We start from the raw sequence: 15152 nt of genomic DNA, 5'->3' as shown, positions 1-15152 counted from the left end.
CAGTATGTCCCTATAACTGTGCGTACTCGTCATACTCAAAACTGGGAACAAATGAAGAAGATCTATGCTCCCCAACGCCGATGGAATGCCCATATGAACTATACTTTGAGATGGGTATCAACATAAGCAACTTGATGGATAATGCCATAATCGGTAAAAAACTGCTGAAGCCCCCCATACATATACTCCCCCCCTTATCAGAACGAACAATTTGAATGCGGGTATGAAACTGGGTATAAATGAGCTAAGAAAAATTTTTAAAGGCAACATAAACATCACTTTTTTGTTTCATCAAGAAGGTCCAAGTGGACCGGGAATAGTCATTAACAAAGGAAACAAAATAATGATAGCCAGACAAAGAAGTAGTGGGAGAGAGTCCCCAAACATCATAGTGCACAATATGGAAAGGAACATTGGATCGATGACCGTGATAAGGATAAGGAGAACGACAATGTTTGGCAAACAAGCAAGGTTCACACTTAAACACATGGGAAGAAGGAATGGAGGAAAACAAGTCGGGTAATTTTGTCCTCATGACACCAAAAGAAGGATGGCCCAAACGTCGAAGCCACAACATAACAGAGTCAATAGTACTGTTGTCAGTACGCCCATATACATAGGACTGGGCAGTAGGAAGGGCTGTTCCTGTATCAAGAAGGTAAAGTTTCTTTTCCTCACGTCCTTTGCCAATTACCCTCTTTGTCACCAAATCTTGAAAAACACAATGAGATGGAAAGAAAGTAACAGAATAGTTCAAGGATTTTGTTAGGTGGCTCATAGATAAGAGGTTAGCATCAAACTGAGGAACATGAAAAACAAAGTCGAGAGAGAGAGAAAAAGTGACACAGACACTAACTTTACCAGAAATAGAAGAATAGGAACCATCAACAACTCTAATCTTTTCCTGAACATAATAGGTAGAGTAAGAGTCATAACACTGAGATATGCCAATCATATGGTCAGTGGCTCCGGAGTCAATGACTCATGTAGAGGTAGTAGAAGGGCTAGATGTAGAGGTCTGTAAAGTGGAAGCAGAAGAAGCTGGAGATCGCATAGGTGTATCCTCAGTCAACAAGGTGCATGCTCTGGCTCCCCCTCTCCTGTTGCCTTGTACCCCAGGGGGATAGCCATAAAGCGCCCAACATCTCTCTCACATGTGTCCAAACTTCTCACAATGGTCACAGCAAAACCCATCTCTGTCATTTCCTTGGGGTGGACCCTGGCCTCTTCCTCCAAGAGCTGACATAATGTAGGAATACACAAAGAAAAGGAAATGATACGCAAATCCAATGGGGAGTACACACTCTACCCAAACAGAGACAGTGCTTATCAGAGAAGACTGCTCCAAACAACCTCTGTCAATTCACTTCTCCAACAAACATCACTGACAAGATAGGAGTAATACCCAAAGTCAAATGTGGAGTATATTGTCAACCCAAAAAGAACACAGTCCAACAGCCAAACAAGGCGAACAACTCAAGGAAATTCAACACCACAACTAGAGAAGCTCAAACCACTTTCCTCATCAACACCAAGCAATCCCACTTCGAAAAAACAATATCCAAATCAAATAGGGAGATCACAGTCCCAAAAATATACAGCCCCACTTTGGGAAAAAAATTCCAGCATGAAAATAGGCAAATTTCTTCAATAAAAGTCAACTCCACAATCATCAAGGTATAAGGACATCATACAGCAACATGAGAGGCTCAAACAACATAACTCATCAAAACCAAACAACAGAAGGTGTCACAGACAACCTTTATAACAAAAAATGACTGAAATAGAGGCTGGCCTTACCATAAAAGCCGGGAAAGAGTGGAGTTGTGGAGCAGCAACTCTTAGGAACATGGAACGAGACTATGGGAGGGTTCAATCACACCCTTGGGCGATCCAAAAGTGCTTGGACTCACCTCCAATGGACCCCAAATGAGAAAAATACAGGAACTAAAATGCACAGCTGGCGGTACTCTGTTCTGCCTTCTTGTTTGTGCAGTCTAGTTCTGAGTTACAGAGAGATATGGTCAGATATCACCAGCTGAGCCTATGTAGACTTGAAAGGAGACTCCAAGGCGACTCTAAGGAACCTGGTGTCGAGTCCAACAGATCTCAAACGAAGGAGAAAGAAGAACATCATTCCAGAACTGGAGGTGACTTGGTGCATAGCTGGGTTTGCTTGATTCGAGCTCCAAGTGCCTATTTCTTCAAATGAGACTCTCTTTTGGTGTCTCCATGGTCTTCATTCATGCTCCTTGCAAGATTCCTTCAAACATTTCACATAATAGTTCCTTCCTTGGAGCCCTTTGTAACCTAGGGTTCCAAAGAGAGGAAAGAAAGGGAACAAGAAGGTAACTCGACTCTCAAACCAACAAAGTGTGCTCTAATACCAAGTTGGAAGTTGAGGAATGTAAGAGAACAAGGAGAGAGATGAAGGTGGAAGGTTGAAGGAGAAGAAGAAGAAGAAGAAGAAGAAGGAGAAGAAGAGAATATGGTGCAATGTTGTGTGTTGGAGAGATTGTCTCCACCACATCTATATTACTTCACTAATGAAATAGAACAAATTACATACACCTCCCTAGGGAGGTAAAAGGAAAAAAAAGAAAAATTACAATATAAGGTAACTAGTAAACTAACTAGTTCCTAAAGTACCTTTACAACATATAAGCTCTAACACATATAAACTCTAACAGAAGATGTATCCAACCGCATCATCATATTCCAGAGATTCTGAAGTTCTTCCATAATCTGGGAAAGAGAAGGATCAGAGGGCTGCTCATCAGTAGCTGCTTGATTTGCCCGGGCAGTATTTGAACAATTGGAACCACCTTTCCCACGCTCTCGGATATTTGCAGGGCGACCATGTAGCTTCCAGCATCTGTCCTTCGTATGCCAATCCTTCCCACAGTAATCACACTTAATAGGAGGATGATCACCAGAGGTACGATCACTACTAGAAAGGCGGGAAGAATTCCCACGGGAAGGAGCTGAAGTCCCAGATATAAGAGCCGAGCGTTCTTGAGTAACAGGAATAATCATGGCAGTCCGGTGGCTATCTTCGGCTGCAAGAATTGCATACGCTTGCTCAAGTATAGGAAGAGGATCCCAATTCAGAATATTTGCTCCAATCTGATCAAACTTAATATTAAGGCCAGCCAGAAAATCAAACACCCGTAATCCATCTTCCCACTTCCGGAAAGCAGTAGCATCAACATCGCAGGTTGCAGTGAAGGTTCCCAAGAAATCAAGTTGCTGCCACATCGTGTACATCTTATTATAATATTGAGACAAGGATAACTCCAACTGCTTTGCCGAGTGGATTTTCTGACAAAGCTCATAACACTGGGCTGCATTGCCAACTTGAGAGTAGGTGTCTTGGGCTGTCTTCCAGATCTTGGCCACCGAATCAAGAAGAAGATAACGACCAACAATCTCTTGTTTCATGAAATTAATCAAATAGGACATAACCAAGAAATTGAAATTCATCCACCTATCTTGGGCAGGACGCCAGGACCATCATCAGTAGGCCTCACAGAGGTTCCAATGATGTAGCCCGAGAGACCACGGGAACCGATAGCAAACAAGCAAGAACGAGACCACAGCAGGCAATTGGCCCCATTTAATTTAATAGGGCTGGCTGGATACGGAATAAAATCACGCTGCAACATGCCGTTAGGACCAGAGGAAGTCGACGTGCTCTCAGAGTTGTCAGGCATGGTGGCTGGCCAAAGGGAAATTCTCAATAACAGAGAAAAAAACACAGAAAAATTTACTGCATAAGCAGAAAAAAATATGGCAGATAAAGGGCCCTTGGTGGGAGTCAACTCACCACCAAGGGGGGGAAAAAGAAGTCGCAAGGCTGGAGAAGACTCCTGCGAGAAGGGAAAAAAAAGGAGGGGTCGTGGGAGGGTGGTAGTGGTGTGGGAAGGTGGCGGAGGCCTGTTTGGGGCTCGCAGAGGGTTGGCGGTGGTGGTGGTTGCTGGCAGAGGGCTGGCAGAAGTGGTGGCTGCTGGCGGTAGGCGAGTGGTGGAGGCGGTGGTGCTGCTAGGTCGTGATCACGGTGGAGAGAAAGAAAATAGAAAAAAAGGAAAAATATTAGGTCCCATATTCTCGGATTATTTTTGGCTCTGATGCCATGTTGAAATCCTTGAATAGTGGCTTGAGTCAGAGTGACTACAGCCGTCCTTTATTTATAACAAGAGAAAGAATGTTCAGGAACAGGTACAAGGACAATATTACCCCTATGACAATTTTACCCTTGAACCCATATTACAACATATTCCCTCCCCAAGGAACAGGTATATTGTTGTATCCTGGGGCCTCCCCTCTTCCTTTCCCCCCTCCCCCTCATAAAGGTTCTCTCTTGTATGTAGTATCGTTTTCTTTCCCCTGCCCCCTCAGGGCCCCCCTTGTTGTATCTTTTCCTTTTGGTAATGAATATATTATTCACCTAAAAAAAAACTCCAGTTGTGATGCAGTGGGTAACCTTGCCTTTGGTGCCGTTATTTAGCATATCTGTTTGGAGCGTAATCTTAGAAGATGGACCTCCAAATCCAGATCTTTTCAGTAGATTTGGGACACCATCGCTTTTGACATCAAAAGCAAGTTATCTATAGGCCCCTCCCGGTACATCGAATTCCCTAGGAATAGGCTTATAATTGATTCATGGGGCCTCCCCTTAATTCTGTATCTGCCCCATGCTGCTCCTAGCTGAGTGCAGGGCTTAGCTTTGTATTGTTCTCTTCCTTATCCCTGTCTTCTTGGGGATTCCCTGTATTTCTCTCTCTTTGGTAATGAATTTTTTATTAACACCAAAAAAAAAAAAGAAGCAGGACAAAAGCATTGTACCAGTTGATGGTGACTTCTCTAGAGTAGAAATACAAACTAAACACTAATAACCTTTTCTCTTTAATTGGCACCAAAAGAGAATATATTAGAAAAGTGAATGAAATACAGAAGGGATCAAAGGACAGAATCACAGAAGGAAAGAAAATGGTTACGTCAAAAGACAACCAGCCAGCCCTGCCCCAATAACATTCAAAATAGAAGCAAGAACTAGATACACACTGTTTTCTCAAAATCATAAAACAATCAAGCCAACTAAAAAAATTTATTATGAAAGAGCATAACAGAGAAGTTAAGTAAGATTTTATGAGAAACCAAGAGAATGGTAGAGGACAAAAGAACCAGTACTGAGGTCCAAATGCAGTACAGAAATTGAAAACTATAAAAATAACTAAAAATGCTGTAAAAATTGGTTATACTTACTTATACCTATTTTTCTTCGTGTTTTTATTCTTCTGTTTTATATCAAAAACAGATATTTGCCAATGGCTCCTAGATTTTCAGACACAAGCTCTAAGAGAAAACTACAAAGGCCTTTCAGCAAGGAAATTTTCCCTGACAATAGAAATAATGAGCAAATAAAAACCAAAAATTGCTGTCAACAAGGAAAGCATCTCTCTCTACAAGGAAACAACATCCCTATACAGTCTTAGGATAAGCTTTCGTTTTCCACACAATGGAAGTTATGGAACAGTATATATTGTCCAAACAACAAACCCTCTCTCTCCCCAACCCCCCCCCTCCTCACCCCCTGCTTTTCTTTCTAAGCCTCAGTATGTATGGATCCTCATAGAACCACATCCAGACTGTGAATGATATTATCATTCAGTTTTCCTTTGAAGATACTCGAATTAAAATTGTCTCCAAGTACCCAGGGGACTCTGGCAGTCTGCCCTCGGTCCAGTTTCTCTCCTGCAGATTGTTATAAGTGTTCAAGAGAGATTCTTGACACCCCCAAAACTGTCCTCATCTTCCACCTAACCTTAACAGTGTCAGTATAGGCCTTCTCAATGCTTATCTTTGGGCACTGATTTCTCCAGATTAAATGATTAACTTCAAACCAATATTTTGTTGTTTCTTTTAGTAGATACAGCAGAATTTATTGAGGAGAAGTGTGTGTGTGTGTGTGTGTGAGAGAGAGAGAGAGAGAGAGAAAGAGTACAAGGCCAGATAAAACAAGGAATGAGCCCAAAAGAAAGAGAAATGAAACAGCAAGAACAAGCCCAAAGACCACCCCTCCCTCCCTCCCTCAAAAAGAAAAAAAAAAGAGAGGACAAAACAAGAACAAGGAGCCCCACCTCGCCATTCAGCACCCTACTACTACAAGAAACCCAAAAAAAAAAAAGTGCTCCCAAAAAAAGAGTTAATAACTTCCTTTTCTTATTTATAATAGACTACATAAATATATCAACTTTGAAAGCATAGTAGGACAACTGAACCACCACCTCAGACATCCTCCCACCAGCCACCCATCCTTTCAAAGAGAAGGGAATGATCTCCTCAATTATCATTCATAAAAATTTCATTCAGCAATCCTATATTTCTTTATGAACGAAATAACTGACTACTGCTCTGTCTATAGGCCTTCGATTCCACTGGGGTCTTACGGTCTCTGAGAAAAGGGAGAACTACCTAACTAAAGAAGATAAGTAGTCAGTGTTGAAGTTAAGTTTTAATTTGATTAGATAATCCTATCCAAGTTATCTACCTACAAAAATAGAAGCAAAATATTATACGAACTCGGCACGAATTTTCATTGCTCAAATCAAGCTCTAAGGACATTCACAATTAGAATCAATTCCATCATAAGCACCCAAGTTTCTCTAAGTTTGTCATGGGAAGCTATCAGACCTGTCCATCCGCAATGATAATCATGACCATCATTCTCAGTTTGCTGGCAAGTTTTCCTTTCAGATGAGAGGCCAACATATTTTTTGAAACCGGAACCTTTATAGGCTCCATATGCCCTGATGGCATCCTAATAATGTTTGGGAGTCCACTGATTTCAGTAGCTCGCATAAATATGTCCTGTTCAAGCTTGTTTTGCGGGATAATGAAATTCTTCTTCTCTTGATGGATGTCAATGATGGATTTTCCATCATTAATGGGTGGAACTGCTTCCTGTTTATGGGAAAACAAAGATATAGAGAATATTCAGGTACATTAGCAAACTGACAGAGAAGGTTCAACCTATGAAGTCAAAGACTACACATTATAATAAAAGATATAAGACATGGCTTACTCTTTTCTTATAGGATTCATGGGCTTGACTAAGATTGTTCCAGCTTGCATACGCTTGTAAAATCATATTTGCATTGGACACTGAAACATTCATGTTCAGATCCCTGGTAGAGGTTACACGCAACTGAGAAGCAGCTGGTGCATTCAGATCATATTGGTACCTGTAAGTAAATTTTGGAAAGGCATTGAGTCTTAAACAATTATTTCGTAAACCAGAAATTAATTATCAATACAAATGGTTAAAAATTACAATTCAAGCTTCTGTATGCACTTGATGTGAAAGAGTTGATATTTTCCTGGTAGTTTTAAGGGATCAAGCCTACCCTGTTAGTGCTGTGCATGTAATTTAGTCATGGTCTGGTAAATCGGGGAATTAAGAGAGTTCACTGTAATATATTTATGCAGCGGTTAGGTGGGTACTGTATTGATGATTGAATGTTTTCAACTCTCAATGTCCACTTAGCACGGCCAATGAACGAAATAGTTCAATTAAACGTCTCTATCTTCAATACTTGACTTCTCAAGTTCTGAAGTGGTTAACTTTTAGCCTTAATAAGTTCCAATTTACTCTCCTGTTGGATCCCACACCCAATTAGTCTCTCAGAGTTTCCAGGTACCAAGTAATAGGTTCCCACTCCATCATTAAAGAAGTGGTGCTGGCCCTTTGTCAGCAACATGCTTCGAAAACAAAATTCTGTTTTGAAGGCTTTGCTTTTGTTACAATATGGGTACAAGGGTAGAATTGTCCTTTATGGTTTCTTTAGTGTTGTCCTAGGGTCATTATTGTACTTGTACCTCACAGTATTTTATTATAAATAAAGCTAGCTGGTGTCTCATAGACTTGTGTCATTATTCCCCAAACCATCATGGTATCAGAGCTGTGATCCTATGGGATCATAACCTAATCGTTTCTCTCTCTCTCTCTCTCTCACACCACCACCAACGCCTCCCTTGGTGGTGCTTTCCTAAACCACCAAGGGATTTTGTCCCTCTTTTTTGGGTCTCTTAGATCCTTTCCCATGATCTAGAGATCCCTTTTTCCTTTTTTTTTTTTGCCTTTTCTACTGTTCAGGGTTTTCCCCCTGCTTTTTCGTGTTTCAAGGATTCTCCCTGATATCGATTTTGGTACTGAAACCCTTGAGCTTTGATCTCTATGGTGACTGTGGTTCATGGTGCTTGATATTTATGTGTTGGGGACCTTTTGATTTGTCGTGTGCAAATCTTTCCTGGTAATGATGTCTGATTAATCAACTGCTGCATCTGGAACTGAAGGGCCAAGTAGTGGAACTCATGATGGCTTTCTTACATTCCCTGTTAGCTCCGTTCGTTTGGATGGGAGCAATTATCTGATATGGTCGCGATCCTGTTATCTCTTTATCGATTCACGCGGATATGTTGGCTATATTACTGGCGAAACAGAGAAGCCTACTACTGCTGGTGCTTCAGAGAAGAAATGGAGTTCTGATAACTTCTTGGTGATCTCTTTCCTCATCAACAGTATGCAACTGCAGATTGCACGGTGATATCTTCTCTTGGACACTACCGCCAAGATCTGGAAAGCTGCTCAGGAAACATATTCTCAAGTTGGGAATGATGCACAGGTCTATCCGTTACACAAGAAACTTCATGAGACCAAGCAGGAGGAGTTAACCCTGTCACAGACTCACAATATTGCTTTGAGCTGTGCAGCCTGTGGTAGGAGTTGGACTTTTATGATACTTTTCAGGCCGCCTGCACCACCGATGCTACATACTTTAAGAAACGGGAAGACAAGTATCGATTTATGATTTTATGGCTGGACCCAATATGGAGTATCATCAGATCCGTGCCCAGGTGCTCAGCCATGATCCTTTTCCCACTCTAGAGCAGTCTTGCTCCTTGATTCAGTTGGAGGACATCTGCTGCACTGCTATGCCGCAACCTTCTTCTCTGGAATGATCAGCTCTCTTCTCTGGGCCTAATACACAGCCATGTGGTGGCTCCTCTCGTTCCAGTCATCGTTCTCCATCTGAACGGGAGACTATCAAGTATGATTAATATGGTAAGGAACGACACACCAAGGACTTCTGTTGGAAGCTTCATGGTCAACCTACATCTTCCACCAAGGGTCGTGGTCATGGCAAACTGGCTGCTCATCACATTGAGACCCTTAAGTCTGACTCTTCTGCCAGTGTCGCCATCTCTCAGGACAAGCTCACCATGCTCTGCCGCTTAATGACCAGATTGGAGCCTTCACCATCTACTGCTACCGCCTCTGCTTCCACTCTGGTTCCCTCTGTCTCCAATCCTGCTGCCTTAGGTATTTTCTTTAGTGGTCACCTTGCATCATTGTCTCTCCTACCTGGATAATTGACTCTGGTGCCACTGACCACATGACAGGGACTTCTAGCCTATTTTTTTTTCAGTACTCTCCTTGTTCTGGTAAAGACAAGGTTCGAATTTCTGATGGTTCTCTGATGAGGACATCAATCAATGATTTATGCAGCCAGATGTGACTTCATTATGGCTAGACGACCAGCATTACGTGTAGTTCTTTTTATTATTTGTTGTATTTTTATTTGGGGCAAGAATTGTTATGTACTAATGTTGTAAGGGATTGCTGAAGAAGTAGTTACTAGGGAGTAGTTATTGCTGGAAAAGTAGTTATTAGGGAGTTATTTCATTCTTTTTTAATTTATTTTGGGTTTAAAAAGACTGTATTTGGAGATGGAAGACAAGCAAGGAAAGAATGAAATCATGAGTGACTGCAATTCTTGAAGTGAATCCAAGATGGTGTGAAGCCAAGATGGAGTGAATCCAAGATAGGAGCTTTGAAAATTTTGGTAGAGACTTGAACCCTCCAAGAATTGTAAATTTTCAAACAAATTTGAAGTGTTCTAGAAATTTCAACTCATTTCACCAATTTTGACACATTTCAACTCAAAATATGGTATAAAATGTGACTCTTTTATTATTTCGACCGAAATTCTGACATTTCAATCATTTTGATAAAATATGATATTCTTTGTATTTTCTATGTGATTTAATTTCGAGGGTGAACCTTGGCGCAACAGTTAAGTTGTGCTATTGCAACCATCAGGTTGTGGATTTGAAACATGGAAACAGCCTCTCCGCAAAGTGGGGGTAAGGCTGTGTACATTTTCCCCTTCCAGACCCTGCAGTAGCAGGAGCCTTGTGCACTGGGACGCTCTCTATCTCTCATTTCATTCGAGGTCCATTGAAACCGAAATATTTCACCAAATTTCAACCATTTCGATTGAAATTTTGAACATTGCTTGGTGTAAGAAGTTCAATGTATATGGTAGATTGAATTTTCATTTGTTTGACTCACAAGTCTAGTTAGAATCTCAGAGTAAAGTATTTAGTATCTAACTATCTATCATAGTTGTCACGGCAGTTAGGCGACACCAAGTAGGCGATCAAGGTGTCCAAGGCGCCCAAGTCGACCAAAACACCGAGGTGACGCCTTGACAACTATGGTTCAGATATTGTCAAGTGTTCATCATTTCAGAGCATCTTGCTTTGAAGGCCTTGGGTTACGATATTAAATTCAAGGCTATCTATTAGCCTAGAAGAAAAAGGTTTCCCTTCTGTAGTACTTGCTTTGTGCTGCACTACTCTCTAGTTTTTGAGCTGTAATGTAGATTCAAATTTCTCTCTTCCACATCTGAAGTTTGCATTATCTATGAATTTAACAAAAAGTTTAGAACAAACACAATATGGTTAGGAGCAAGAAGATCAAGAAATATGAGACATTTGCACACAATTCTTCCAAAGAAATCCAATAATTGGATCGATCCAAAATAAGACAGGATGCATTTCTGTGTTTGTTAACTACCAATAAATGACTGAATGCATTAGAAATGAGTTCACCTTACAAACCCATCCAATGGTTCAACAAGAGGCTCCCAAGAGTCGTACTTATCGTTATAGGATCTAGCAGCCAGTGAGAAATTTATAGTTGAATCTAAGTGGTCTGATCTTCCATGTAGAGTAAATCCAATACCACTTAAGGAGACATTAAACAATGGAACCATCTGCAAAATTTCAGAAGGATAGCCAGGGAAATATTAAAACTATATTGTCTGCTAAATGTGATTTACATCATAATAAATTTTGGTCTATCATAAACTGTAATTGCCATATGTAGATGGGGATCACCAAATGTGAAGTACAAGATGAGTAACCACAATCTGGTTTCCATCAACTAAAAGCACTTGGAAGTCAATATGAAATATCAACTTGTTCAAAGGAGCATAATATAAAATATATAGCACCAATCTGGACTGTGCTAGTGGCTGATAAACTCAAGTTATCCATAAAAGAATATGATTCATAGTCCTCACCAAACCCCCATAATCATCAAAAAGTGCTGCAGAGAATGTCCCAATTTCTGAATCAATCACAGTATCATCTGAACCACTGGAAATAGTTGGATCTGCGAGCTTCAGAGAAAATCTTCTGGGTGGCTTTCTGAAACCACTATGGACCAGAAATGTACCCACCATATTATCAACTGTCCATATACTAAATGGTTCTGTAGTGATCCTGGAATCAGATGTATCCCATATACTTTCTTCAGGGAATTGATCGCTAGTGACCATATCACTGCATATGCATCTTAATGAGCTGAGTTCATTTTTCTCAAGCATCCCCTTACAGGCAATACATCCCAAGGAAATGTAACCTGGAGGGGCCTGAGGAAACCAGAAGGAAATATTTTCAATTCCCCGCTGTTTCTTGATTTGTCCAACAAGTTGAAAGTCTATAGGAGCTTTAAAAAGATCTCCAGCATCATGGAGAACAATCGTTGTGTTCGGAGGCTCGTACCTATATTACAATTATCAATTCAAAAACTCAATCTGTTGTTTGAAGTACAACAATGATAACTGGACAAAAACTACAGTCAGTGACAAGTCTGGAGCTTGAAGTACAACAATGATAACTGAACAAAAGCTACAGTTTCATATTACATACCCCTGAACAGCAATATCTCCAAAGAATACCATCCCTTGCGGTACAACTGGACGCCAAATGGATAGTTTCTTCCCGGAACTTGAACCCTGATTCCACCATATCAATCTAAAACTGGCTACAGCTTCAAACCGACGCTCAGAACTCACGATACTAGGTCTTTCTGGCTGGAGACTATGATCATGACCCAGACGAGTATCTTGGATGTTTGAACTCCTATTTTCTTTAGGAGATTCTGATATATACCCGAAAATCATATGACGCAACTCATACGCTCTCACAGTCAAACTATTAGAAATAGAATCATCGGGCAAAAAAGATCCTACAGAGTTATCCACTCTCCAGAATGCTAAGCTTGATCTGTATCTGCAAAAGAAAATAACAGAGGTTGATGAAATGAAAAAAACTAAAATACTCGTCAGTTATTGTGTAAAGATTATCTACTATTCTGGCATGGAAATACATTTGGCATGCATGTGGGTCCCAAACTATGAATCTCACAAACCTAATTAGTTGGATGATCATAGTTGTGAGATCAGAAAGTATTTGGTAGTTGGACTATCCACTGAATTTTCTGCAAGCATTTGATACAAAGAGTGGCGGCTAAAATCATCCAATTAGATTGGATAATACAAATTGAATTTTAATGTGAGACACATCAAGTGGAATGCCCAACCACATGCATCCTTGACATCAATGATAAACTTCTCATAATACTGTCCTCAACTATTATGGTTTTACCGATATTTCCTATTTGGTAAACATTAATAGAATTATATTATTGGATTTGGAAGCAGAAAACAGAGAGTTGGAGGCTAGAAATCAACACATACGCCTCAGGAGAACACACTGTAATGCAATCTCTCAGGGCACAAGGAGAAACTAAAGAAGCTGAGATGCACATAACAGAAGATGGTGGTGGTTGTGTTCTTCCTGTAGAAACCACACAGCCCAGTGCAACATAACCTTGAGGTGCTACAGGGAACCAAATAGAACAGCCATTGTCTTGGCCACCATCATCAGAACTCTGGCAGTACTTTTGTGAACCTGGAGAATCAGGACTGCCTCCTGATGCTGACATTAGCCAAATTAGTTTGAAAGATACAGGTCTTTTGACCCTTACAAGGTTGATATTTACAGCAATAACTCCTTTGGTGGGTGGCTTGTCCCTGTAATAAGGAGTAAGACAATCACTATATTTTCAAAGTTTCAGAATACCATAGAATACAGAAAGAAATATTTTTAAAATGCTTTGCTGACATTGGCGTCAAGTAGTCCCCAAGAACTGCAAAACCAGGTGGTGCACAGGGTCTCCAAAAGGTATATATTTGCTTACTATAGGAATCTGCAAGATGAGAAAAACAATCAAGAAGTCAGCTGCATCAAGCATTAAATAAGCTTTTTTACTTCCATTCATAACAGAAAATAAGAATTTGGAATATCTCTAAAGCATACTTTCAATTGTCCCAACTTTGTCAAACTGAGAGCAGGGCACTGTCACTTTCTTTGACGTCATTCTCAGAAATGCCAAAATATCCTCCTCAACTGCTAAGAACAGCCTCAAGATGCTGAAGGAGAAATTCATAAATATATCTGAAACAGCTAAGTGTATATTGGTTTTCCCAGAGGCATTGGAAAATTTTATAGAGGTGTCAAAAGGCTCTAAAATCCTAACCCCATTGCTCTCCACCATCAATCCAATTGCATTGGCACTCATCTCAATATTGTCCCGCTTCAAAACAAGTCTGCGACCACCATCAGCTCATTAGCTTTTCAATATGTTGCTAATTTCCCCCTCCATAAAAGCATAAAAATAGAGGTTAATTGTGTATACAAATTAATCCTTCCTTCTTTTTTTCAATAGGCAATGGAAAAAGTTCATGAATAGCAGAAACAGAATATGTACAAAGAAAAAGTTAAGTGACCACACCTGTTCACTTTACAGTCATCAAAACCAAAATGTATAAAAAAGAAACAACCAGTCATCCTAATTAAATACATTACTAAAGAAGGATCTATGAACTCCAAAAAACCTTCATTTTGGTGCCACCCATTCTAATGAAGTGCCTATCCATCAAATAGCACAAATTATGAATTTCCATGGACATATTTTCAAATATTCTCTACCTTCACTCCAAATGCTCCAGACAATAGTGTGCAGTGTCACTGTCTGAAGTTCACACCCTTCAACCCCCCCCCCCCCAACCAAAAAAAAAAAAAAGAAGGCCAAAAAGCAAATTCTTAACTAATCAATTACTGTTGAATTGTATGATGTATACCATGGGGGTATACATGGGACTTTACTTTGTATTTTTCACTTTTGTTTTTTTCCTTTTTTCCCTATCTAATAACTCTAAATATTAGAGTTAGTTAGAGTAGGGGTAGCAGTGTAATTTTCCTTTCAATGCTTCTTTATAAATAGAAGCTTGGCTGATCTAATTGATCAACTAAGCATTTCAGCTCTAGACTATTTTCTCTCATATTCTAACATGGTAACAGAACAGAAACTGATCTAGGGTTAGAATAACCAGCCTCTCTATTGTTTCTCTCTCTCTCTCTAACAGCCCCTTCTTCACCTTCGATCCCTTTTTTCTTCTTCCTTTCTTCTCTTTCTTCTTCTTCTCTTCTTCTTGGTCCTAAATCTGTACAAAGGACAGCACTTATGAGGTGATCATTTGATTTTGTGCTGTCCTTCCTTTACCTCAATCAGATTATGTTTTAGGAACATTCTCTTTAGTTGAAAGCTGCTGCCCCTTTTCCGCGATTTTGGAGTCTTCCTCTCTTGAAGATCAAGTCTCACCAACTATTGGAGATCAAGTCTTCCTTCTTGAAGATCCACACCAACACACCTTGGACAGCTTCTATCAATCATCTCCATCCATTTTTTTTTAACCAAAATATTACCTGGGACCCGGGCCATCCCCTAGAATTTTATTAGAACGAATAAAGAATACAAGGGGGGGGGGACATACCACCTTACCCCCAAAACCAAAGGAGCAAACCTCTGACCTCAACTCTGGACCCGACCCATTCAATCAAAAGAAACAAGCAATAAATACTATTTCCGTAGAACTGGCAAGCCTGCCCTGTCTTCC

The 15152-nt window shown here is 40.3% G+C and overlaps 1 protein-coding gene across 2 annotated transcripts in view; it reads right to left on the bottom strand.

Moving 5' to 3' along the window:
- Positions 1-15152, bottom strand: part of LOC122664096 — a 236003-nt gene that overhangs the window by 96443 nt on the left and 124408 nt on the right. For both annotated transcript variants that reach the window (XM_043859785.1, XM_043859784.1), the window contains exons 35-42: positions 13513-13802; positions 13318-13402; positions 12891-13226; positions 12061-12423; positions 11430-11913; positions 10957-11120; positions 7085-7244; positions 6694-6963 (exon numbers count right to left, since the gene is read on the bottom strand). In XM_043859785.1, the coding sequence (XP_043715720.1) occupies positions 6694-6963; positions 7085-7244; positions 10957-11120; positions 11430-11913; positions 12061-12423; positions 12891-13226; positions 13318-13402; positions 13513-13802 (2152 nt within the window). The remainder of the gene's footprint in view (positions 1-6693; positions 6964-7084; positions 7245-10956; positions 11121-11429; positions 11914-12060; positions 12424-12890; positions 13227-13317; positions 13403-13512; positions 13803-15152) is intronic.

Source organism: Telopea speciosissima, chromosome 6 (genome assembly GCF_018873765.1).
Source record: "Telopea speciosissima isolate NSW1024214 ecotype Mountain lineage chromosome 6, Tspe_v1, whole genome shotgun sequence".
In the NCBI taxonomy this organism is placed as follows: Eukaryota; Viridiplantae; Streptophyta; class Magnoliopsida; order Proteales; family Proteaceae; genus Telopea; species Telopea speciosissima.
This window is presented reverse-complemented; position numbering and strand designations above follow the sequence as displayed.